We start from the raw sequence: 25,886 nt of genomic DNA, 5'->3' as shown, positions 1-25,886 counted from the left end.
GTTAAATTACCTGACATATTTAAATTCTTGTCGTCTTCTATATAGTGTGAATGCACTTTCCTGTTATTGTTTCCTCTCTGCAAATGTATAATATACATACTACACAAACATCAAACGAGTCTTTTTTTAACAAAGTTTCAACACAATCTGACGCCATGCCAACTTTTATTTAGTTGAATGCTTCATTACAAAAATATTGAAATACATTTGGTGGAAGGCAATGGAAAGCAAACGTACATTTGTTAAATAAAAACAAATGGGTTGGGGTACAAGGCGAGCGCAAAAACCCTCAAGAGTAAGTTAATAACCTCCTCAATGTAGTCAAGACAAATGTCTTAAACTTTGCAGCAACAAATGTGATAAAGAGTTTTGGTTAAATGAATAAATGGTGATTTCTATCTGTTGGAATGTTGCTAGTTGAGCATATGCAGATCTTGACTTACTGGAGAGGGATCATAAAGAAAACAAAAAAGCAGGCTGGCAGAAACAAACAAAAAAAGTATTTTTAAACACACACACATTCCCTGCACATCAACATTTTAACAGCATGAACAAATATTCTACCAAAACCGATCAAAATACTACAGTTAAAATCATTATCAATTAATGCAAATTTACAAATTCTAACCGCTCCATGCCTCTCATACTTTCTCTGGCTCAATTTTTCTTGTCCAAACAAGAAAAGGAGCAAAATATTTGAACCGAGGTCAAGCACGGAAAAAATCTTTAACTAAACACATCAAGCTGTTAAATGAACAGAACTAAGTATAGTCCTGTGGTTTACGTGTACATATTTAGGCATCACTGTTGGATCACAGAGCCATAAGACTACACAGAGCCTTTAACTTTGGGGTGGAGGTGGAGGAGGTGCTGGGGGCATTCCGTAAGGTGGCATTCCGGGAATTCCCATCATGGTCACAAAGCTAGGGTCCATGGGTGGGGGCGGGGGAGGTGGTGCGTACATCATGCCTGCTGAGCCAGGTGGAGGGGGTGGTGGAGGAGGTGGGGCACCAGGGGGAAGTGGCGGTTGGACCCCAGGTGGAGGGGGCACCATAGAAGGGGTGCCCATGGGTGGAGGGGGCTGAGTGCCTGAGGTGGCTGTCTGCTGAGGCTGTTGCCATGGAGGCAGGTTTGCAGTGGCAGGGGTGGATGTGGTGGTTGTATCTGTAACAACAACAAAAAGATGATACAATAGCAACAGCACTTATTTACAATTTTTAAAAAAGTGGACAATTTTCTGCAATAGGTTAAACAACTATACAACTTACTTTGTTGCCATGGAAGTGGAGCGCTGGTTGCCATGCTGCTGGTGGGTGGTGGGGGCGGGGCCTGCTGTTGCCATGGTGGCAGAGGTCCTGAAGGAGGAGGTGGTGGTTGGTTGTTGGGGGGAGGAGGAGGTGGGGGCATCATTCCCATGGGTGGTGGCATCATACCTGAATACCCAAATCATAAGAAAACACTTTAGATTAGATAAATTCTGAATGAACTTAGATCTCAGACTAAACTAAAATCATTTTATTATCATTAAGAAAAAAAAAAACATTAAACTACATCTTTAGACAACACTATATCGCTGAAACTAACACTACACTACAAGTTTCACTCACCCATCGGGTGTCCAGGTGGTGCTGGACCTTGGCCCATTGGAGGCGGGTGGCGGCTGCATCCAGGGTGGAGGCATTCCGCTGGGGTTTGGTGGCATAGGAGGGCCACCCATGTTTGGCATTGGTGGAGGAAAATTGTGAGGGCCACCAGGGGCCCCATGCATACCATGGTAATTCCTGTTATCCGTAGGGCTTGAATTCATCCAAGGTGGACGGTTCTGAAATGTGTGCGTAAACGTAAAGATCAAATTTGCGCATTATGGGAAAATAAGATGAAATATAGTAGAATTTGGCTTGAAAAATGTGCAAATCAAGTCATACCTGAAGTTGCTGGTTGTTGTTGGGCCCTCCTGGACGAGGTCCACTAGGTGGAGGGTTGCTGTGGCCCCCTCCAGAGCTAGGAACTGGAGCTTCTCCTAGCTCTGCCATGAGGGACAGGTACTCTTTATCCATGCGTGCCTTATCTTGAGCAGACTGGGGTGGTTCACCAGGCCGTGCAGCAAACGAACTACAGATATAGAAGGGGTAGAACCGAACTTAGTGCACCCTAAACTTTTCTAGGGCATTGAACAATTATCATAGTTTCATACTTTAAAAAAAATACACACTTGATTTTAGGGCTGCATAACGATTAATCGCGATTAATCGTTTGCAGAATAAAAGTTTTTGTTTACATCATATATGTGTGTGTACTGTGTATAATAATTATGTATAAATAAATATACACACATGCATGTATAATTTTAAGAAAAAAATATTTATAGATTAAATATTTATATATAATATAAATTATATATAAATATAAAAATTTATATACACATGTAAATACGCCTTAAATACTTACATGCAAGTGTATTTATTTATGCATAATTATTATACACAGTACACATGCATATATGATGTAAACAAAAACTTTTATTCTGCAAACGATTAATCGCGATTAATCGTTATGCAGCCCTACTTGATTTAGCATACACGAAAAAACAAGGTGCTAAACTGTGAATGGCAGATGGCAAGTGGCTAGGATTACCTGGTGAACTTGCAGTCTGAGGAGATGTGACCTGCTCCACCACACTTTGTGCAGAGAGTTGTGTTTGTGATGCTGCGAGGTTCTGTGGTCTGCCATGGACGCAAGATCCTAAAGACAAAGTGACAATTATATGCAATGCACATTATGTATTTTATGCTGCTCTAAGAGGAGGGTCCGAAAGTAATGCATGCACTCTCTCACCTGTTGTCATCTTCTCTCAAAGTACCATTAAGTCGTGCCAATTCCCTCAGCTGCATTTTTCTTAAGTCATTCTGGTCCTCGGGGGTCTCAATGCCTTGCTTGAGGATATTACGGATCTGTGGACAAGCAGACAATGAGCGATAATGCATGATAATTTTTTCAATGTAAGCACAAACACGTCTGAACGAGTCTCACCTGATCTACAGCCTTCTTGACATTCTCCATGGTGTTAGCAGTGACTAATGCATGAAGAGGTTCGTCTTCCCCTGGAAGCATTTGGCCATCTTTGCGGCCCACTTTCCCTTCCTTCACTGAGCCTTTCCCACGAATCATGATCTTAGCACAGCACTCCTTCTCGATGTTCTTCAGGGTGTTGCCACTGAGGACACAAAAAAAAAAAAACAGATATTCAGTTACGGTGTTGTCAAGTAGATCAAAGGAAAGAAATCCTATTAAAAAAGAAAAACTCACCGTGGCCCAATGAGAAGCCCAACAAAGTTGATTTCTGGATATTCGTCCTGAGGAATCATCACTTTATCGCTAACCCGTGTGGCTGGTGGTCTGAGAAAGAAAAATGGAGATAAAGCAAGCAATTAATACAAGACAATAGAGTGGAGGGTAAAAACCAGAAAAAATATCATTTGTTGAACTCATACTTGTAGTCAGCAGGTGGTTTGAATTCAGGATTGAGTCCCACCATCTCAGTAATGAGTGAATGTCTCTCCTCTTCCAGTTTCTTGCGTGTGCGGTATTCACGCGTGTTAAGTCTTTTCCCCTCACTGTTGTAGATGGGCTCAGGAGACGGCGACCTGTGACAAGGGTGGGAAGAAGAGAAAGGTAGGAGGCAAACAGTCAAAACCTTAAAACAGTACTTCCAGCAGTCACAACAGTTTAAACATTAAAAGGCTTGCCTACTCCTGACTAACACAATATATATTTGGCGTTTGCTCTACTGTCATTTAAAAAGTGCATGGGATGCCCCAGAGCAGAGTGCTTGCGTTCTAATGGAAAAAAAACTAAATGTATAAGCCCACTTGTGTTTGAAACAATTTAGTAGTAGGGAGCTAAGAGCTCAGACCGGGGGGAACCTGTCAAGGAGCCCACTAATTATTAAAATACTTTAAAGTAGCACTAAAAAAGTAAATGAAGAGAGAGAGAAATGGGGCAACCAACACACTTGAAGAGTGTCTTTTCTTGTTCACTGATCTAAATATTTGCACTCTCCGTGAGAGCACCCCGACTGTTACCTTTCTCTTAGATGGTGCTGAAAACCTGTTAGACGGCACAATGAGGCTCTGTGCTTGAAAAAAGTTACGAGAGGGGGAATTTGGGTTAGAGAAATAAATCTGAACTCATTGTTAACTTTCAACAGCTCTCAAACAAGAGAGCCACACAAGGTTTATGAGAGGCAACTCGAAGAGGAGAAAGTGGGGGAAAAAGAGGGAAGAACTTTCTGCTGGTTTTGGCATGATATCTCTCTCCAGCGCAGACAACCTGAAGCCCCCCCCCCAGCTTTGTTTTGTAAGCTGAGAGTTGATGAGCGATCATTCCTAAATCCTGGAGTGGATAGACCTTTAAGAAGAACCTTTTCAGAGTTGGCGCTGTAAAAACTTTGCATTAAGATTCTGTCGAAGAACCTATGGCTGTTTAGAGAGCAAGGGCTGTGACTACTTCAAAAACACTTTCACGTCATAAACATGACATATCCTGCTATGTTGAATGCTTAAGAAGTCTATGTCTGGCCAAGGTGATTAATGTTAAGGTTATGGTTATTTCAGACAGAAATGCGTCTCTCCTCCGAGCGGTCTTCCAGTGCGGAAATCTGGAAATTCCTGGACAAAAATGGTTGTTGCCCTATTATGGAAACCCATTATTGACCATCCAATCAACCAACAATGCATATTTTAGGATGTACTTGGGTGTGCTCGCCAACACTGCGTTTTGGAGGTTGGCAAGAAGGGGGATTAAATTAAAAATCTAAGTCTAATGAAAAGCAAAATACCAATAAAACGCCTGACAAACTTAAACTAGCAAATCTTGGTCTAGCAAACCTACACTGGTCAAAACACAATTTAACTGATGCACATGACTTTATATACGTTTTAAAAGCATGAAAAACAATAATGCATCAACACCTACAAATACAGTTATAAACAATATTATTTACATCAGCAAGGTTTTTATTCATTTAAAGGCTCTCAAAAGATGTTAACATTTTCTTGTTGGCTACGTTTTTTGGTAAAACAGTCACTAACTTTCCTTCACGACTTCTAAAGTGCTGGGTATTATCAAACAGTTAAAGGGATAGTTCACCTAAAAAGTGAATACGTAGTCCTTTTTTACTCACCCGCGTTGTTCATAGTTTATAGCTTTCCTTTATCTTTTGAACCAAAACAGTTTAAGTATTGTCTTGTTTTATGTCCCAACAGAGGTGGCAGTGTAAGGTGCTGTATCATAAGCTTTAAAAGTACATAAAGCTTCATAAAATAACTTTGTGACTCACGCAATATAATTCTACTGCTCTATTAGCATATAGATGATGATTTTGGATAAAATTTAATAACATTTTAGTTGGTTATTATGTCTCTAGGTGCATTTCCACAAAAGTGCATTTAAACAAGCATAGACTTTTTTGGTTTTAAAAGCTGTAAGAATAGTCCCATTTTACGAATATGCAAGCGTCAGTGCCTCTCATGCAAATTTCGTCATCAAATAGTACACCCCCCCCCCCCCCGATGGATTTTTGTAACCGTGCATACTTTGTAGACATAGGTTGTGCATGCAGGAGAACGTAGCCAAGGAGATGCATTGCATTTTGAACATCTGTGTACACGTACGAGTTAAATAAACTATGCTTTGCAAGGCTGTGCATTCGACCGTGCTAAAAACAGACTATACTCCGGGCTTTAGGGCCTTGCATGTACCTGTTAAGTAGTAGAGAAACTCTCAGGCACGTATAGGATAACCTTTCAAATCTTTAAAACACAAATGTTTCAAGTGGCAACCTGTGCGTACAGAAAACTTCTCACTTTAGCATCTTCTTGCGGTTAAATTGTTTAAAACTGCTTGAGTGTTAGGATTTACAAGCCTTTGAAACACTGAAAAACTTTACCCATTTCCCCAAATTTGCGTATTAATCCGTGAATCGAATGCATGCTGAACCATGGGGCCGGATTCGAGTGCAATCCATTTAATAATGATAATGATAATAATAATAATAATTCTGAATGAGAATGCGCTTTATGGAGGAATAGCCGGTTGCTCTGCTTGGGACTGGCGGGTTTCTGTCAGAAGTACCTGCGCACATTGACTCAAGCACTTAAACCAGCTGTTGCACTCGCATTTGCACGCAAATTCATACACAATTTAACGCAGCGTACGCAAGCGCTGGATTTAAACAACAGTTGCATCTAATTCAAAAGTGAAAGTAAAATGCGCACGTCTGCGCATTTATAAGCCCCTCCCAACCGGTGAAACCGGTATCACCGGGTTTGTCACATGCGGATTAACCGGTGGGAAACTCCGTCACCGCAACAACCATAACTTTCACCAAACCCAACAATAAGCCTTCAAAACACTTAATTTTAACACAAGCAATTAAGTGTATGAAGCTTGTGTGTACATTTAAAGCTTAAGATACAGGCACCATATTCTGCCACAATGGGGACAAAAGTTAATATTCTTTTAAATTACCCATTTTGGTTCTGAAAACAAAGAAACGCAGTTTTATTTAATTTTTTGGGGTGATCTGTCCCTCTAAGGACTATGCACACAGAATGGGAGACAAATTACAGACAAAAGGTCAATTCACACCAAGTGTGACATGCATATTCATTAGTCAAAAAAATTTTCACTGGAGCAATGTATCTCTAAGTTGGTTTGCGGTCTGGTTCACAGAGAAGATGCAGGACAAGGGTAGATACTCTACAATCAATCTGTTTGAAGACTTAAGGTAGTGAGTGATAGAATTCTAGTACAGAGATGACATGGCCTGCAACGAATACATTTCAGGCATTCAGCTCTATGCTCAATGCTGCTACACTGAATTTTGTTATTGTGTCTGTAAAATATCTGCTAGTTTCTCACTTATTTATAAGTCAAAGATAAAGCTGGATTGTTGGCATTCAATTTTTTGCATCAGTTTGTATAAAACAGCACTATAGGATTGCATTCTGTGTGAATAGGCCTTTAAAATTCACATTAACTGTATTACGAACTGTAGTAACATATGAACAGCAAACTATTTTTAAATTTTAGAGTATGTAGTATTAATGCACCAGTTACCTGGCAAGACTTATCAAATTAAAGTCTGATCTTAGATGATCACACACTATCTTAGGCTTTGCTCATATCTTTGCTTCTCTAAACAGAACAGATCCAAAAAAATCAACAAATTTAACATTACAAAATTATTAGACTTATAACAAAACCAGTTTCACTGTAATCAGAATATAAAATATCTATTTTTTTTGTCAAAGAGATGCAAAGATATGAGGTTTTATTTTAAAAAAGCAAGGTATTAAGACTTACCCCTTGCTTAAACAATGACTTGTTTCACAAACTGGCCTCAAATTACGCATAGAAAAGGTAAAGAAAATGTTACTGTTGGTGGGTTTAAATCGTTATTCCGACCTGTCCTCAGGGTTAACAGGGATTCCCAGGTCTCCTGTACGCAGTTTACGTGTCAGGTCTTCAATCTGCAGTTGGACTGGAAGAAATCAGGTTAGGAAAGAAAAAAACAAGGATGGAGAGAAATGTGGTTAACAGCTAAAACCCACACAGCAGAAACAGTACACTGTAAAATTAATATGACTAAAGTTGGCAATTGTCAGGTCACTAGGAATCAAGGTAAACTTAAGACATCTGATCCTCTGAAACAAATGTTTGGATTTACTGAAATCCCACATTTACTGAAAACACATTTATGTTTGTGCTCAACTATTCCTGAGCCATCTGGAAATTCCCAATTAAAATATAAATGAGGTCAATGTAAAACCAACTCGAGTTCCAAAACGCTAGGATTTGAGTAAATCACAGGACGAGAATCATTGCAACAGGCTTTCGGGTTTTTTGCCACCTACTATGAGGAAAGAAACTACTATGATGAATTTATTCAAAGGCAATAAATAATTAAAAACATTTTTAACTGGCATAAAACAGGTGGCAAAACAGGAAGGCCTGCTGGGTGGATAAAAATAAAAAGTTGTTATTGGCTAAAACTGAGTGGCTTGAGCAACTGCATTCCTTCTTTTCAATTTTTTTAGAATCAGGTGTAGCTATTAAAAAACAAACCTAAATTAAATCTTTAAGATTTAAACTTAAAACTATACTTTTTTTAATTAAACTATCAATTGTTACAGTACAGTTAAACGTTTTAAGGTCATTGAGACTGCAATAGGCTTAGTTTGTCAGAGTTATTTAAAAAGACATACCTGTGCAATTCTGACATTGAGGATAAGAAAGTTAAATAAATGTATTTTAAGCACTTCCTAAAATGAGCATTTATCTTTACATTATCACTTTTTTTTGTCAACAAGCAAGGAATAAAATGTAAAGTAACTTAGTAAACATTTACATACTGGCTAGAAGCGCTCACTAACAAAAAATTAAAGTCCATCAAAAACAAAATGAATTATTGACACACAACAGTCATCAATAATAATAAAAATCCAAAACTGAAATTAAATATTTAGAAATTAGGTAAACCAAATAATGCAGTTTCCTCATGCACAAAGTTAAAAAAGAGACTACATTTACTAGCCATACCAACCAAATTAGCCTGTAGAAACCCAAAATGTGACCTGTGTTTTGCATCACTCATGAAGCATTTAATGGTTTTACACATGCATTATGGCATGCTGAAAAGATCAGACCCCAAAGTTTATGTTGTCTAAATGATGCAGGTTGATGGCAGGAGGGGACATGATGTGTCGGGTATAATTAGAAAACTAGTTAAGGTGAAGAAGGTATAGTCTTTAATCACATTAGCTTTGAGCACGCTACACCACATGCCATCAAAATACAAGACAGCAATTATTTTAGCAAGTCAAGTTTTTAGACACCAAGGAAAAAAGATGCCTTTTGTTTTTCAATGTTGGCCCTGCAATGCTTTGTGGTCCGATATATTTTGCATCATAAACAATGAGCATTGATGAAGTCCTGCAGCTGGAAACAGTTCACAGCAAGCAGCAACATCAGTAAAACACTGTGGGTTCTTGCTAATGGACATCAAATGAAATGCAAACATTGACAGTGTTACTAACACCTTAGCACTTCAACGTCCTCACATTGCACATCGATGGAGTTAGTACATTCAGTGAATTCAGGCAAAGTGCTGAATTTCCATGGAATGACCGTCTCCATACGGACCACAATATCTATATGGTCATAACAGACATACGGAGATGGTGACAATGCACTGCATTTTTCTCGGTTCTCTATGCATAGTGACATGAATTACAATGGTTAGAAAACTTCCCAAAGTCTATACTTTAAAAAGGAACACTCAGCAATTTTATGCCTTTATGTTGACAATTAATACAATATCCAGGCACGTGCACAATTGTGTACATAACAATGTTTGCACAGTAACTTTAGCCATAGTTGCCACAACTTATGAAGCCATGGTGTCTGCCTCATAAGATTTAAACAATGAATCAAGGTTAAATTTGCACACCAAGATGTCAGAAAAAAAATGTGTGTCCCAAATGACATACTGTGCAAGAAAGTCCTTGATAACTATGCCGGAATGAGAGTATAGTTCCTAGCCATATCTGCATAGAAAATTGCAACTTTTAATTTTCCGTCCACCTTAGTACACTGTAACTACAGAAGAGTCAAGTTTTAAATAGGAAAAATATCGAAACTCTTTGGTTGTTTTTAGCATGATGCTAATGGTCTAATCAGATTCAATAGATTATGCTAAACTATGCTAAAAGTTGTACCACCAAACACAGAGATCAGCTGAATGGATTCCAAAACGCTAAAAATCAAATGTTTAACTCTAGGGGTGCTGGAAATTAAGCATTTTTTTATGGAGTCTCCCTTTAAATGAGTGCATCATTCGAAAACTTTATGTTGAAAATTCTCATAAAAGAAGTGCACATGACCCACACCACTTATACAATTTATAGTATTTAAAGTAGAATAATGCATAAGTGTGTGATTTGGGACGCACTTTTAATCTCAAGTGAGCTTATGCCAAAAACATTTTTGTTATATTAAATGACGAATGATTACTGAGTGTCCCTTTAAATGACCTCAACCAGATCAGTAAGGAAGTCAAACTTATGAAATTCAGCATTTACATCCTGCATGTGATGTGCAAACTGTGAGGAAAAATATATAGGTTTTTGGTCTCAACGACAAAAAGTGAGTAGTTTGGGTGCATACAAAATGTACCCCTTAACAGAATTCTGCAAGTTCACAGACACACACCTTAGACACAGTACGTAAGAGTGTATGTAAATATTCACCTATATAAGCACGCTCTTGGTCGCGACTCAGCCCGGGTGGGATAACGGTGGGCATGCCTGGGATAACGGTCTTCTGATCGGGGGTCTCACTGCTCCACCGGCTCTTTTTTCGCTTCTTCTGCCCAAAATCTATAAATTGTGAGTTACATGCGAAATGTCAGCAGCACGTTAAGTCCAGAAAGCACAGTTCACATACAGTTTAAAAAACTGCCAGTGTTTACCATATAGATTTATTCTACAAATACATCTTACGTCTCTTATCCCATATGGTCTAATGCATTGTGCACGTTGTATCTATTTATCATGGTAATTATAATGGCAAAATCACACATCAAGCTAACAATGACTGAAGCCACATCTAAGACAATGGCCCTCGTAGAGCTACAACAAGGCCCCATCCACGTTCTTTACCTCCTCCTACTCCTACTCCCGCCTGTGACTGTATCCCGACTCCGATTGGGTTTGAGAGAGCAGAACTCACGGCTACGGGAAACTGGGAAAAGACTGGGTTGGTCAATTGCGGTGGCTGAAAGTTCTGCAGCGGGAAAGACACTGGAGGCCCGGGCGGAGCCATTAATCCCGCACCGGGCCCGGAGTCGAAGCCTCGCTTGGCGCCGATGCTCGGGTGTAGCTTCCCCAGCGGGGTTGCGTTGGCTCCCGTTGCCATTTCTTGGCGTAAGAGTCTTCACTCTTGTTTAAAGTCTGCACACAACGCCTCTTTCGCCTTTTTAGATATTTTAAAATAAACGTATGTCGGCTAACATGCAACCTTCCTCTCTCTTCCGTTAGCTAAGATGGCGTCCGCTGAGACTGACAAAGGTGATTTGACGCCACTTTAGAAGTATCTGATTGGCTGGCTATAATGTCCATCTGTGTGTGCTATTGATCATTGGATCGTTTGGGATGTGACGTAGATACGTCAAGAACATTGTGATTACATCTTATTGGTAGTTCCATGAACAAGGCAAACCTCCAAGCAGGATTAGTCAAAAAGCTTCGTTGACTTCGTGGGGCCCGGCAAGTTTCCGACAGACGGATGACGTCATAGTACCGCGAGAGCGACTCGCGAAATCATACGGAGGAGTTTGCTTTAAAATCGCTCTCGCGGAACTTTGACGTCATCCGGCGGTTGGTTCTTGCGGCGCCGCATGAAATCAAACAAGCCTACATTTTGCTAAACGTGTTTGTGTCTCTGTAAAACGAATTGCCTACTACACTTAATGCTGAATGAATAAACATTTCAATTTAATTGTATTTGTACTGCTGTAACTTTGACAATTAATCTTGTTTAGTAGCAGCTTTACAAAGAATCCTGCCTTATTATCCCCAATAAGTGAGATTAAAGGGACTGTAATAAGAAAAAACACATTAGAAGGATGCAAAGAAAATATAAATAATTCTGAAATGGATTTAGCAATTAAAGAGCTAAACACATAATAAATACATTTTCTGGGGACCCCCTGGTTTGAAAACTCATTTCTATCATTAATGATAGCAGTGCTCGAATTAAAGGGGGGGGGGTCCAGGACCCTTCATTAAGACATAAGGGACTCTCTATTGGTGCTTTTCCATTGTATAGTACCCCACAGGTTGGGTCAGGTCAGCTTAAGAAGTAAAATTATACTTGTAGATTTCCCTCAGTTTTTTTATTTTAGTAAAGATAATGCTGGAATGTTGAATAAAGTAGTTTCCAGCCTTTAAACACAACTATTCGGGAAACAAAACAGCATAAGTTTTACATTAATCATTCATTAGGGCTGGGTATCGATTCAGATGTTCCAGATCATTTCGATTCCGATTCACAAGCTATCAAATCGATTCGATTCGATTCAATTTTCGCTTCCAGTTCTCGGGTCGGTTTTTATACTCGATTCTCGATTCGACTCAATGAATATAGATTTAATACAAATACTATATTAATAAAAAAGAACAGTGAACATCAGTTTACAAGTGGGTAATTAATAAAAAGAAATTAAAAACCACAACACAATCCTCGTCGTCTTGCTTGTGAAATCTAAAATGCTTCCATACTTCTGACTTTTTATGTGAAGGTGGCATTAATGTCAATTAAGAACCTGAATGACAGGCTCGCCTCTCGCTTCTTAGTAACATCGCGCAAGGCAAAAAAGAGGGTTAAATCTAGTGAAGAAGACTAGCAATCAGATTAACGTTAATCTTACGTTCAATGTTTGCGGAAATACATATGAAAGAAAAAAATCAATTCTTCTCTTTGAGAATCGATTTTGAATCGACCAAATTAAAAAAAACGATAAATCGAAAAAAATCTTTTTTTTTGCCCAGCCCTATTAATCATCCAGTTGTGTTTTAAAATAGTAATGTTTTAACATTTGGGGTCTGCTAATTTGTTACTGTGGGGACCCAACATATCTGATTGATAGTGTAATGTGTGAGTAGCTAAACATTTCTATACCTAATTTATATTATAATCAGATTACATTTCAATTGATAAGTAGCTGATAGAATAAAAACATATTTTAGATACACAGATTTTATATCCTGAGAAGAAAGACATTTAGGAAGAATTATTTTATTAAGAATTTAACAGCACATTTAGAACATGAATTGAATTTCCAAAGTAAAACTGCAAAATCATCTTTTCAGATTTTTTTTATCAAATTAAACAAGGACTGGTTTATTACAATTCACCATGGGATGGTTTCCCGGACAGAGATTAGCTTAAGCCAGGACTAGACCTTAGTTTAATTAGGAAATATAACTAGTTTTAACAAACATGCCTTACTAAAAACATTACTTGTGTGCATTTTGAGGCAAAAAATGAGGACACTGATGTATTTTAAGATATGTCAGTGCAAGTTGTTTTCATTTTGGACAGCTCTTACATTTATTTCAGTCTAGGACTAGTCTAACCCCTGTCCGGGAAACCGCCCCCATAATTGATCTGAGATTGTTCATTTTTAGAGTAGGCCAAACGAGGTAGAATAATGAAAAATCATCCGCCTCAGTTTTGTAGCCTGAACATCACAATTGGTATTCTTGTTATTTTTCCATTTCAAAATTTTAAAGGTAAGGGTCGCAATCTGGATAAAATGTTTGCGCAGAAAGAATTTTACAGTACATTTTTAAGAGTATTCTGGCATATTCTCCTTAGGAGAAAAGAGTTCAATTCAAGATTAAGTCAATTGAAAAGGTGTTATTGACAATACTGGGACTGTCCAGAGCAACTGCAGGCACAATCTGCATCCAAAATACTATTTGCGATAATTTCTACAGAAAAAGAACATAATTCTTTTTATGCTTTTAAACTATTAATGATGGTAAAAAATATTTACAGTTCTTTGCACCTAAAACCACAGGGCTACAACACATTTGCTAAGACAACAAAAGTAATTTAGTAAAGACATGGGCTGTCTGTAATGTCCTTAATCCAGCCAAAATTGAATGCATCGTTCTTCTAAAATGATCAGTGAGAAACCAAGAAACACCTGCAAAGAGAAAAATCTATTATAAAAATGTGTTAATCAGTCAGTTATTCATTCTGTTAAAGTATCCATACCACCAAGTTGCCAGTTAAACTTATTAACATACCCTTTATAAATAATAAAATGTATAGTAAGATCTTGTTTTTAGCTAATCTTAAAAAAAGTAAATAAACATATTCTGGGAATGTGTCTATTAATCATTTTGAACAAATGGGACCTGTAAATATCCTCTGTGAGGTTCAAGTTTACACTGGGCAGAACCGTAACTTTAAAGTCCACGTAAAGTCCGATATTAAAAGGTGTTCTCAGTTTGTCACACCACAGAAAAATGTGTTAAAAACCACCCAGCAAAATCTAAGTGGATGCTCGCTATTGTGTTTTAGGGCAGGGCCATGCTCTCTGGCTCCAGGGCCTCATCGACCCACAGTTTAAGCCCCGCCCTAATAATCCTAAACAGAGAAATGTGGAAAAACTGTTTAACTCCACAATTCTGTACTATATAGTTCAGAGTCTTTGTAACGTGTATCAGCAATACATTTCTAACATCTATAATGTGTTTAGAAACAATTCTCTGAAATGACTTTACACGGACTTTAAGGGCATAAATACAGCTCATGATGAGTGACACAATGGATCATAGTACTTTACCAAATTTTGATCTCACCTTTTGTATTTCTAAAAAGATCTCACCTGAATGTGTTCAGTTTATAGGTTAGTAAGCATAGCGAGCTCGCTCGGCGTATGGATCCCGCGGTACGTCATATACAGAATTGGTGGGTAGCGAAGTGACAGGGGAGAGGGCCGCGCGATCGTACGCGTATCCCTCCGCCTCTATGGGAACCCGCCGGATTGGGCTTCGGTCGCGGACATAGTATGAAGATGTGGGAGCTGGAGGAGGGGGGAGGGGACGCCTCTCATATGGGTCAAGGTTAGTGGAGGACCTCGCGATCGCAGAGGAAGACGGGGGAGGAGGAACAGGAGGTGGAACCGCGTGTCTATCTTCGAAATAACTGGTTCCGTACGGACGTGCCCGATACTTCTCGTAGAAGTCCACCACCCCGTACGGATCTCGTTCCTCAAAGGGTGGTCGCCTTATCGGGTACGCAGGCAACGAACCCCCGTAGCCCATGCCACTGCTCCCATAGGCAGCCTCGTTTCCGTACACCGGGGCCATGCTATTATCCGCGCCAATCCCGTAGCCCGCTGGCAAACCGTAATTCATTGCGCTCTCAAAACCTGCACCCCTTCCATACCCAGGGACACAATACCCTGCTCCCCTGGTGAAGCCATGCGAGGGTACAAAGCTTCCACTGTAGCCTTGCTCGCCACTGAAGCCACGGTGAAAACCCCGGCCGCCACGATCGCCACCCCCACCAAACCTGAGGGGCCCACATCCTGCCGAGCCTGAGCCCTCTCGGTAGGAGCCGTTCTGGTCCAATGGGCATTCTTTGGACCAGTGGCCTTCCTGCCCGCACCGATAACAACCCGTTCTCTCTCCCATTCCCGGCGCGGTACGCAGGCGGCTAGTCGAAAGCTTCACGCTCATCAGTTTGCCTTAAGGAAAAGAAAGACGTAAGAAAATTTGCCATAATGTACTCCTTTAGCATTTATACGGAACAAACGATTATAAATTTAGATTTCATGTTAAAATCCTCAGACACAACCATCAAGACACGCACATCATTATTTTTAGGCAAAATCTGTTTAATTTTTAAAGTCAACGTGAAACGTTGTTCGCAAGCTATTGAAATTCTATAATCTAAAGTAAAAATAAGCAAAGTCACTAAAACAAAGATAGGGTGAGACATATCAATAAGACACTGATCTTATAAAAAAGTGAGCATTATGCACCACAATAGGGCCACGTGGTTGCCAGGAGATAATTTAAAAGAGGGATGTGTATTATCAAACTATGGAATAATGCCGCAGATGAATCACGCACAAAAAAGTGCATAATATGGTCAATACGGATTTCATGTTGACTTTAAGAGTAACTAAAGCATGCATTTTGGATTGCTACCAATTGTCTCAGCTTATGGATACATTGATAAGCACAAAAAAATATTGTGACCTCCACGTACAGTAACAAGATTTGAAATCCTTCACTGGTCACTTACCACATCTTCTACTTACCAGCCTGTAATGAGGCTCACTTTGGGTACAAAATGACATGATCAAATTATTTTTGGCTACACTGACTACCATACTAATTTATTGGTTCACCTTGGAAGGCCGTGTTGTCCAGACCACTGATGGCCTCCATAGCATCTTCAACCCGCTCCATGTGTACAAAAGCATATTCTTTGACGATGTCACACTCCACCACAGGTCCATACTCTTCAAATTTAGCCCTGAGTTCTTGGTTCGTGCAGGTATTGCTGATGTTCCCTACGTGAAGTTTTGTAGAAGTCTTGGGTTTCCCTTTGCTCATCTCCACGTTCATTGCCAAACCGTTGAGCACGTAATGGTGAAGGTTTCTGATAGCTTCATCTGCCTCCGCTTTGTCATCCATGTGCACAAAGCCGAAGTTTTTCACGATGTCACATTCGGAGATCTTCCCATACTGAGAGAAGAGCGAGCGAATCTCATCCGCTGTGGTGTCTGGCGACAGGTTCCCAACGAAGATTTTCACCATTGTACTAAATCAAATTTTTAAGGCCCTGTTGTGGGGGATATATACGAAAGTAAGAACATAAGTAATTGTAACTTTTATAAAAACAAACGCGGCAGACATACATAATTATGTGTTTTAAAATGTTATATATGCGCAGAGACGTGCATCAGCGCGAAGGACAATGGGCAGACGCGGTAACTTACTCGCACCGCCATTGATTTATTAGATGCGTGTCCACATTTAAAATCCAAATTATTAGTACATCAAAGTGGATTTTTTTTGTTATTACCGCAATGCATTCATATTTCATGCATGGTTTCGTAAAGTGAGCAGACGTACAGCACTACAACAACAGCTAGCTAATCGGCAACACGAGAAAATGTGCAGATCGGAAATAACTAAACACATGCGTTTACATCACATAAAGAGGCAAAAATGAGACTGGTCACAAATAAAGACCTATGCGTACATTATAATAATTTGGATGGAGCATAAAGATGCAATTCGTACCTTTTCAAACAGTGCGTGCGTGCAGGAGCGAGATTAAATGGCGTCACTCGTGCATCGCATAAAGCAAAGCTGACTGGAAAATACAAACGCATGGGATGAATACTGCCCACCCCTTTTCTTTTCTCTCTATTGAAAGCCTCGTGTAAAATCTTACTTCAAACCGGAATATGCAGCATCATAAATGTTATAAAATACAAAATTATTGAATTAATAACTTGTGTAGTAGATAAACTCGTTTGAAGGGCGTGGACTTATTCGTTGTTTTCTTTTGAGTTAAAGGCATAGCTAATGCCTAAATACTCGACTGTATGACGACTTCAATAAAACAGGCAGTTTGTCACCAAAATATTGGTTTATTACAAAAGATAATTCATAAAACACACTCCTGACTTCTGTAGGAAATGTACAAACTACAGAAAATCAAATTTATAAACATTTCACAGAGCTTCCCAAGGCACCCATAAAGAAGAAACGCTAATAAATGTCAGCAGTCTCGAAAGGTGAATAAAGCCCTGAGTGAGAGTCGGTCTGCACGTTCCTAATTCACTCTCACGTACAGTCCATATTTCCGTCTTCACACATCCAGGTGCCTTATACAATGTAAAATCCCCTGCCATAAACAGTCAGTGGTACGCACAAACAGAAAAATCAGGTCCAAACCAGATAGGGTACAAAATGTTTACCCATACCACATTAACGGCCCAACATTTTTACGTTGTGAATGAAATCACATCTAGAAGTACAGGCAGTAACAAAAAAGTCAAATTAATTTCAACCAAACGTCTAAATTTTACACAAAACCTTAAAGTATAAGAAGTTGCCCCACCTTTAACTGTACCAAATAGATACAACCACCAAATTAATGACAAGAATCTTTGAGCAGATGAGAAACTCAACTCTTGAATATTTTTTACATTTCAATAAAACCAATCACCTGTAGTAGATATGAAGTTGGAATGTTGGATTTGAATTTATTTTTCATTAAAGCATTTTGCAGCTGTAGGATTCAATTACAAATGGCCACTTCCCCAAATACACAATCACCAAAAAAAAAAAAAACATAACCAGATTGTCCTCACAAAACTTAAAGGGTAGTTCACACAAAAATTTAAGTCCTGTCCTAATTTACTCCCCCTCACGTTGTTACAAACCTTTATTGATGTATTTGTTGTGATGAACACTAAGGAAGACATTTTGAGGAATGTTTGATTGTACCCAAACTGGTCAGAGGCACCATTGACTTTCACAGTAAAAACCAAAAATTACGAAATGGGGCCCCCTGATCAGTTTGATTACAAACATTCTTCAAAAAATATTTTCGGGTTCATCAAAGAAATGTATACAGGTTTGTAACAACGTGAGGATGAGTAAATGACAGAAGTTTCTTTTTTTGTGGTGAACTATCCCTTTATTTGTAATTACAAAGTCAAAATGTTTAGTGGCAAGCAGACCTAACAGCTGGAGATATAGTCTTTACATAAAAAAAAAGTAAATAATGGATCACAAGTAGACTAGAGAAAAAAAGTAAGCCTCACTCGAGTATGGTTATTTGCAATTAATAAATCTTAAAAATGATGCTGACATCAGATATTTTACCTTACCTCTGGATACTGGAGGCAAAACCCATCTACAAAACACTAACTTATGCACAGATGACAAAAAATAGACTTTATGGGAAAGGGAATATTAAACTGTATGTGTGTAAAATATTCAGCAGATCGAATAAGCATTGTGATCAAGTGTCTTTTCAATTCTCCATCTTTTAAATCCGGCGCAGCATCTTGGGTCATTTTTGATCAAAAGGTCATATAGGTGGAAAGAAAGCTGTATCACTTGAAAACACCTAAAAAAAACAACAACAAAAACTTGGTAAAACATTTGATGGTTAAATGACAAGCATTATAAACTTCACTTTTTGACTCCGAAAAGTCAAGCCGTTGTTCTTACTACACTTTGTAATCGAAGCGGCTTACTGCATTGCTCACTCACATATATACTTATGTAAGAATACATCGCTACGCTTAGAACAGATCACGGTTGAAATCTCATCTGGGTCAATGTTAACTACCCGATTTCGCTCACCTTAGCATGTGTGTGGCTTAGTATGCGTATCGAACCCGCTCGGTGTAGTTGTCCCTGGTTCGCGGCACGGGGTACGATGAGGAGCTCCTCGAGACCGGGGAAAGTCGCGTACGCTCATACAAGTAGCCTTCCGAACCCGTGCCCACACGCCTGATTGGGCTACGGTCCCGCGAGAAGTATGCCGATGCTGTGGGAGGTGGGGGCGCCAGAGGACGTCGTTCATAGGGATCAAGGCTGGGAGGAGCCAACCGCATCCTTGAGAGAGAAGAAGAAGGGGGAGGGGGAGGAGGGGGGATAGAGAGAGGCCTATCCGCAAAAGGGCTAGAGCCAACCGGACGAGCCCGATACTTCTCGTAGAAATCGATGCCTCCGTAACGATCTCGATCATATGCGGGCGGCCTCTCTGGATAGGTGCTCGGCGGCCTGCTGGGGAACCGATCTCGAGCATCTGCGCCATACTCGCCATAGCTGGGACGTCGGCTCATAGGTGGGGGAGGGGGGTGTGGCCCTGCTGGGTAGCCTCGGCTAGGAGGACCTCCAGGGCCACTCATGCCATAATTTGGCCCACCCCTCGGGGGGCCTCTATTGCCATGGAATCCCCCCGATCCACCATAGCTACCATTCTGACCACGTCTGCAATCTTTGGACCAGTGGCCCTGCTCTCCACAGACATAACAGCCAGTTTGGTCTCCCATGCCGGGTATCGTGCGGAGACGACTCGTGGATAGTTGCACTTTGATCAGGTTGCCTTGTGGAAGGAAGAGAACACACGCAAGACAATGTAAAATTTTCTCCCGCTCACGTCACGTATTAAAGAGAATACTTGTATGGTGACAGCCACAGTGCACTTTAATACTATTAAGTTAATGTCTATAAGCAAAACTTGTGGTGAAAGCACTCACGCACATTGTATTAACTTATGCAAAAACTCTCTCAATATACATTGGAACTTTTATCAGATATGATGTTAAATTAAAAAAAATCTTAGAATGCCGTTTTAATTGGGCAATTACAAAAATCTACAAAGTAGTTGTATATTCTTTCCATGCTAAAAACAATGAAGCAAAAACAACCCTGGGCAACCATGTTTTTCGCAGCTTTCCCTTAATGTTCACCTTGGAAGTTTGTGTTTTCCAGCTCACTGATGGCCTCCATGGCATCCTCCATTCGCTCCATGTGTACAAAGGCATAGTCTTTCACTATGTCACACTCAACAACAGGACCATATTTTTCAAACAAGTCCCGGAGCAGTTGGTTGGTGCAGTTACTGCCGATGTTGCTCACGTGCAGCTTGGTTGAGCCCCTTGGTTTCCCTTTGCTCATCTCCACATTTATAGGTTGACCTTTCAGCTCATGATGGTGCAGTTTGCGAATAGCCTCTTCGGCATCCTGCTTACCGTCCATGTGTACAAAGCCATAATTTTTCAGGACGTCACATTCTTTTACTTTGCCGTATTGAGAAAAAAGCGAGCGCAGATCTTCCGTGGTCGTGCTCGAGGATAGGTTGCCAACAAAGATCTTAACCATCTTTATTTCCGTTTATTTCCTGGACAGAGGGAGCATAGTTTCGAAATGCACGTTATATAAAATGGTATCTCTTTAAGCTAACGTAACGTTACATTACTGCTGTCTTGAAACTGAAACCGCATCAGAACTTTAAGCAAGTGTGTGGCTTCAGATTAAAATTTTTCAGATACAATTAAGTCTTAAAATAACACGTAGGACTATTAAAAGTGTATAAATTGTGACGAGAAAGCACGGAACCCGGATTATGGCGCAGCCGAATTTCCTCGCGTTACTAGGCCTCGTTTAGCATGTCTAACAAATATCCCCACTAACTTGTTACACGTTTAATTTATTAATTTGTAACTTTTTATATTGCTCTTTACACGATGTAAAAAACGGCCCGTGAGCGTCGATACCTCTTCTGTTGTTGATACGTCGGCTAACGTTACAGAAAGCTTAACGTGAACTTACTCAAGTTAGCACGACAACATGGAGTTAACCGATTTGGCCGACGCAATACAAAACACACATACATTTTTTGATATCGTATTCTTTTCTTATAAAATATGTAGACCTTAAATGATAAATTAAAATTAAATGAGGAAAAAGCTCTGCCTTACCGTATTGATCAGGAAATCTCACCGCCCGTGAAGATGAATGAGCTAAAATGGCGTCCGCGCCGCCACCAAGAGCACTTCCGGTCCACGAGCGGAAACGGTACTCAAGCTTTAACAGCTTTTATTTTGTTTAGCAGTGTAAACATTTTTCTATCCTGCACCTTCTAAATGCAACATCAACAAATAAGACATCTTATGTTGTCTTTATGCAACACTGATATTTTGTGTATCAACGCTATAGCATAGCCTTTACGGTTCTTTATAATGAAGCTGTGAAATTTCATCATTTCGTAAAATCCAAGCTTTATTTCAACAATTTTCATTCATATACACTGAAAAGGGCGCGTTCGCGCACACACATCCCTTAGGAAAGTAAACGAGGAGTCATATTTGGCAAGTAAATCAACTTTATTGTCAATTTTATACAAGCTTGAAGAGACGACGACTTCCCATAGATAAAAAGGTGCACAAAGTAAATTTTCCTCAATAAACGCACAAAATGTTTTCAGATGAACACTCCCACGAGTACACATTTTTATTGTACCACTTATTATTTACAGATAGCACATGTACGTCTGTAAGATGTCTGGAATAAATCTGGTGTGCAAAAACATCTGATAAAGATCTTCAATATGTCTAAATGACATCTTTTAGCAAATGTCTCAAAGACCTACTGCAGATGAGTAAACAATCAAAATACATATTGCAGATAAAACAGCAGACATCAAATAGACGTCTCTGAGATGTATGTGTGCTATCAGGGAGGGGGAATCACCACACATGTGGTTACATATTCCACCCTTTATTGGACCCGTTGTGTTCCCTTAAATCAATCACGCCTGACACCAAACCTTTCCACTCAAAGACCACTGCAATACAGGATTACTGTGTGCACCTTTATTATACAACTTACCCAAAGTTTCAGAGGACAGCCTACATCACAAATATATTCCATGAATAAAGTATAACCAAAGATTTTTTTGGTTTAATATAAACTGTTGGTCATGCTATGTGTATTATGATAGTGTGTAGCAAAAGGTTTACAGCTATACTCTGGAACAATCAAATAAAGGCATGCTGTGATAAGCACTCATTACATCAACTTACCTGTCTTAAACCTTAAAATGCAAAATTATAAACAAACAGATTGTTTAATGAGAAAAAATTGGGGGGAGTCTATCCACCTTCATGAAATCTGCAATTTAGACATGCCGATTTGGACACACATGGGCCGAGACATTAGCGGCTAAAGAACAGCCTGGAAGACGAAGTGATGGCGCTCATTTTGTCGCACAAAGTTCTGGTTTATAATACATTACAATACACTTCTAAACATAAGTTTACCAGATGTTACACGACTTGTGCTAATAAGTCTCTTGAGCGTACTTCAAAGGCCTCTTGGGCAAATTAAATTTAAAGGTTGGAGAGAAAACCAAAACGACGCATTAAGTTCCAGTCTTTATTAAAACTCAAATCAGTGTTTTAGGAAAGAAAAAGTACACAGTCCTTGAATTACTATGCCCTGAAATTAATTCAAACTACAGCACACTTTCAATAAAGCCAGTTTCTGAAAAACTTTATTGCTGCGGATATTGTATTCGTACTTGCATGTCGCACGAGTGTACCTTTTGTTAATTTCAGGCTTTAACAAATGCCTACAAAAACAAACTTAAATTCACACAAATGTATTGTTTCGGCTTGCTATAACGCCTGATACAGAGGTTCAATAACAAAACTAAAAGCTTAATCCAGATTAAAAAATAAAAGTACAGTGTTAATACATTGTAATGTTCCTAGAAAGTAAAATTGTTTTATGTCCTTTAAATAGCTCAAACCACCATTTTAAGTAACTTTTGCTGGCTTAGTGCTTCAACTCACCTATTAAACACTAAACAATAAAAACAATAAGGGAGGGGAAAAAAGGCAAAGAGTTAACAATTTAGCATGAGAACGAATTTTATACGTGTAAAAGCGTTTTTGTTTTATAGAATGTGCAGTCAGCAATCGTATTCTTCCACTAGGATGCGCAGACGAACGAAACGCGCTCTGGCAGACAAAGACGTATCGCGTCACGTGCATCTGGAGACAACGACGACGACGATCTGGTTGAATAATTTACACCTGAAAAGAGAGCAAACCACATGAGTCAAATGGGTGAAGTGTCTATTGAATCGAGAAGCCTAGTTAGAAATATACATTTTTTTAATGCGAAATTAAAAAGGTTGCAGCTTATAAGACCAGTCACCCACATTTACAATTAAAACACTTCGATGCGAAGCATAGATTAAAAAATTGCTTTAAAAGACCATAAGGTCATTGACATTACGATTCAGTTATTTTGATACGAAGTTTACGCTACTGCTTCTTGCGCATTTATTACGCAGCAGAGAAGTCTAAACTCAATATTAACATTGTGCCTACAGCTAATTTGAGCGCTGCGGGACACGAAAACGTCTTCTCACCTTGGTTACAAAAGCGCAGGTATTCGCTTTAATACGAGTAGCGCGCAGGAGGTGGTGGTGGCACCCTGTCAGCATAGGGCTCTCTGGGCCGAGGCATGCTGTACATCGGGACACGAGACATGGAGAGGGGGGAGAGACGAGAACGCTCGTACGAATAACCATTTCCTGCGGGGGCCGGAGGGGCAGGAGGAGCACGTCTGATGGGACTGCGATCCCGGGGGTAGAATGAAGATGGCGGGGGTGGAAGGGGTCGTCGCTCATAGGGGTCAAGGCCGTTGCCAGCAACTCGTTCTCTCATAATGGCAGATGCAGGGGGCGGTGGGGGTGGGGGAATGGCGCCGGCACGCCTGTCCTCATATGAGGATGCGCCATAAGGGCGAGCGCGGTACTTTTCATAATAGTCGACCACACCACGATCGCGGTCGTATCCAGGTGCGCGCTCTGCATATGGGGGGCGTCTGGGGGGTGGGGGAGGTGGTGGTGGGGGGCCAGGTGGATACCCAAAGCGACCTCTGGGATAACCAGGGGGTTCGGGACGGTCGGGAAAACGGGGCTGCCAATATCCTCTGTCTGGGGGGCCATAGCCTTCATCTTCATCTCCTCTTGGTCGACTCTTTGAAACCTGCACGTGAATTCTTTTTCCTGCAAGTGCAAACACCAGATATCGGCTATTAGGAACAAGATGCAAAACTGCAATATGAAAAATGTTGTAAAATCTGTGAAAGAGAGCAAAGTATGCCTACCTTTAAATTCAGAGTTGTCCAAGCCCCTGAGTGCATCCATTGCCTCATCAGAGTTGTTCATGTGCACAAAGGCAAAGTTCTTAATGATGGCACACTCAGCAACTGAACCATACTCTTCAAACAGCGCTCTTAGATCATCTTCTGTTCCCTTCTCCACATTAGCCACATGAAGCTTCACCGGACCCTGGTTCTTGCCTGTACTTGCTTCGACATTGATGGGCGTTCCATGCAGCTTGTGCAGATGAAGCTTTCTGATAGCTTTGGTTGCACATTTGCGATCATCCATGTGAACGAAAGCAAAATTTTTGATAATAGCGCACTCAGTGACTGTCCCATATTCAGCAAACAGGGCCTTTATTTCTTCTACTTCAGCCTGAGGCGGCAGGTTCCCAATGAAAATCTTTACCATCTTGGCTGGGTTGTTAATGATCTGAAGTCTGTAACAAAGTGAAAAAGAACATCAAGTTGATCACTCTTAACAAACAATGCGGATAGAATGACGCCATGAAACTTTAGATCTAAGTGAAATCGAAACCAATCATACCACCATCTTAGACACAGATAGACTTCCTGTAAAGCCAGACCAGTAAAACCAGTTTTTCATGCAAATTCTAAATTTAAACGCCCGAAAATCTTATTTGGAAACATGCAAATGTAAGATGTTCAAGTCGAAGTAATATTTAAGACAAGTTTGCGCTAACAAAACGAGCACTTCCGCTCATCGTAAATATTGCAAAACGTTACGGCCTAGTTACAAAACGTGCGTAACGTTAAAATGTTTTGCGAATATGAGAGGCCAGTTCTTCATTGTTTTTTTTTAGCAAAAACAAACAATCGATATTGTAATAAAAATGAGATTACTACAGTAAGTCGTTTTACACGATTTTTACTCGACGCGCGATACATCTCCGTCGCTAGGGTTGAATACGCTAACAATATTAGCTTACTAGCCTAAGAGGCGTTGTGCGTCGAGATAAACACGATTCCTACGACCTTTACGTATTTCAAAACTAGATTTTTTTTAAACGTCAACATTAAGACATCAACGCTGCTTACATTTAAAATACTTAAAGTCCAAAATTACTTGCAAAGATACACGCAAAGATAAAGATTGTGAAGGTCAAAAACAGATTAACGTACTTACCGCCAGGTCTCGCCACAATGAGAAAGAAGGGGTGGGTCTTTTATTATATATACTTCCTGAGTTCCGCCTATGTGGCGGGTTAAACCAATCAGCATCAGAACGTATCGTGCGTAAGACCAGCGCGTAAAATTTAGCCATTCCTAGCAGCGTTAGATAAAAGTCAGCTTCACCGATTGGATAAAAGACGGTCAATCAACTTTAGCTTGTAGCGAGCGTTTTGGAAATTCCAGATCAGTCTATGAGCATATATGCACTGTTAACTGCATTTGATGTTTTAACTCTAAAGTGCAATTGTGACTTCATATGTTATATCATATGAAACGGCAAAATTAGTAATAAAAGCGTTACTTTTTTGAGGCGACCATGCATGCGGCGTCCCCGAAGTGCCCATTGAAATGACTGTCCACGTTTCATATACGTGTTTTTAATGATTTCTT

The 25,886-nt window shown here is 39.9% G+C and overlaps 4 protein-coding genes across 7 annotated transcripts; all 4 read right to left on the bottom strand.

The window, feature by feature from the left end:
• Positions 1-148: 148 nt before the first annotated feature.
• sf1 (splicing factor 1) lies at positions 149-11,125 on the bottom strand. Its single transcript, XM_065248646.2, is given in 13 exon segments — positions 149-1,164; positions 1,269-1,433; positions 1,608-1,653; positions 1,655-1,822; positions 1,926-2,112; positions 2,635-2,742; positions 2,836-2,951; positions 3,031-3,214; positions 3,307-3,396; positions 3,492-3,644; positions 7,468-7,543; positions 10,311-10,439; positions 10,722-11,125. Coding segments are annotated over 13 exon segments (2,001 nt in total). The 5' UTR covers positions 10,978-11,125; the 3' UTR covers positions 149-841.
• Positions 11,126-12,842: 1,717 nt separating this feature from the next.
• On the bottom strand, positions 12,843-17,102 carry rbm4.1 (RNA binding motif protein 4.1). 3 transcript variants are annotated; one of them, XM_065248651.2, is made up of 4 exons: positions 16,896-17,102; positions 15,995-16,431; positions 14,462-15,325; positions 12,843-13,774 (listed from the first exon to the last, which is right to left on the bottom strand). In XM_065248651.2, exons 2-3 carry the CDS (start codon positions 16,404-16,406, stop codon positions 14,484-14,486), a joined length of 1,254 nt encoding a protein of 417 aa, XP_065104723.1. In that variant the 5' UTR covers positions 16,407-16,431; positions 16,896-17,102; the 3' UTR covers positions 12,843-13,774; positions 14,462-14,483. The 3 variants fall into 3 exon arrangements, with proteins under 3 accessions (XP_065104723.1, XP_065104722.1, XP_065104724.1); XM_065248650.2 differs by having other exon boundaries at positions 12,843-15,325; XM_065248652.2 differs by lacking the exon at positions 14,462-15,325 and having other exon boundaries at positions 16,896-17,081.
• A 126-nt stretch (positions 17,103-17,228) lies between these two features.
• rbm4.2 (RNA binding motif protein 4.2) lies at positions 17,229-21,324 on the bottom strand. 2 transcript variants are annotated; one of them, XM_065248653.2, is made up of 4 exons: positions 21,104-21,197; positions 20,093-20,523; positions 18,978-19,725; positions 17,229-18,738 (listed from the first exon to the last, which is right to left on the bottom strand). In XM_065248653.2, exons 2-3 carry the CDS (start codon positions 20,502-20,504, stop codon positions 18,995-18,997), a joined length of 1,143 nt encoding a protein of 380 aa, XP_065104725.1. In that variant the 5' UTR covers positions 20,505-20,523; positions 21,104-21,197; the 3' UTR covers positions 17,229-18,738; positions 18,978-18,994. The 2 variants fall into 2 exon arrangements, with proteins under 2 accessions (XP_065104725.1, XP_065104726.1); XM_065248654.2 differs by lacking the exon at positions 18,978-19,725 and having other exon boundaries at positions 21,104-21,324.
• Positions 21,325-22,545: 1,221 nt separating this feature from the next.
• Positions 22,546-25,478, bottom strand: rbm4.3 (RNA binding motif protein 4.3). Its single transcript, XM_065248655.1, has 4 exons — positions 25,450-25,478; positions 24,306-24,742; positions 23,563-24,204; positions 22,546-23,221 (listed from the first exon to the last, which is right to left on the bottom strand). Exons 2-3 carry the CDS (start codon positions 24,712-24,714, stop codon positions 23,591-23,593), a joined length of 1,023 nt encoding a protein of 340 aa, XP_065104727.1. The 5' UTR covers positions 24,715-24,742; positions 25,450-25,478; the 3' UTR covers positions 22,546-23,221; positions 23,563-23,590.
• Positions 25,479-25,886: the final 408 nt, after the last annotated feature.

Source organism: Paramisgurnus dabryanus, chromosome 2, assembly GCF_030506205.2.
Source record: "Paramisgurnus dabryanus chromosome 2, PD_genome_1.1, whole genome shotgun sequence".
NCBI lineage: Eukaryota > Metazoa > Chordata > Actinopteri > Cypriniformes > Cobitidae > Paramisgurnus > Paramisgurnus dabryanus.
Note: the sequence above shows the minus strand (reverse complement) of the source record. Positions and strands in the feature narration are given on the sequence as shown.

Excerpts from the sequence above, each read along its gene's own strand:
- rbm4.1 (XM_065248650.2), bottom strand. The coding sequence starts at position 16,406 with ATGGTGAAAATCTTCGTTGGGAACCTGTCGCCAGACACCACAGCGGAT. Across the intron at positions 15,326-15,994 it reads GGACAACACGGCCTTCCAAG|GCAAACTGATGAGCGTGAAG; the intron begins GTGAACCAATAA and ends CTTTTCCTTAAG.
- rbm4.2 (XM_065248653.2), bottom strand. The coding sequence starts at position 20,504 with ATGGTTAAGATCTTTGTTGGCAACCTATCCTCGAGCACGACCACGGAA. Across the intron at positions 19,726-20,092 it reads GGAAAACACAAACTTCCAAG|GCAACCTGATCAAAGTGCAA; the intron begins GTGAACATTAAG and ends TCCTTCCACAAG.
- rbm4.3 (XM_065248655.1), bottom strand. The coding sequence starts at position 24,714 with ATGGTAAAGATTTTCATTGGGAACCTGCCGCCTCAGGCTGAAGTAGAA. Across the intron at positions 24,205-24,305 it reads GGACAACTCTGAATTTAAAG|GAAAAAGAATTCACGTGCAG; the intron begins GTAGGCATACTT and ends TTGCACTTGCAG.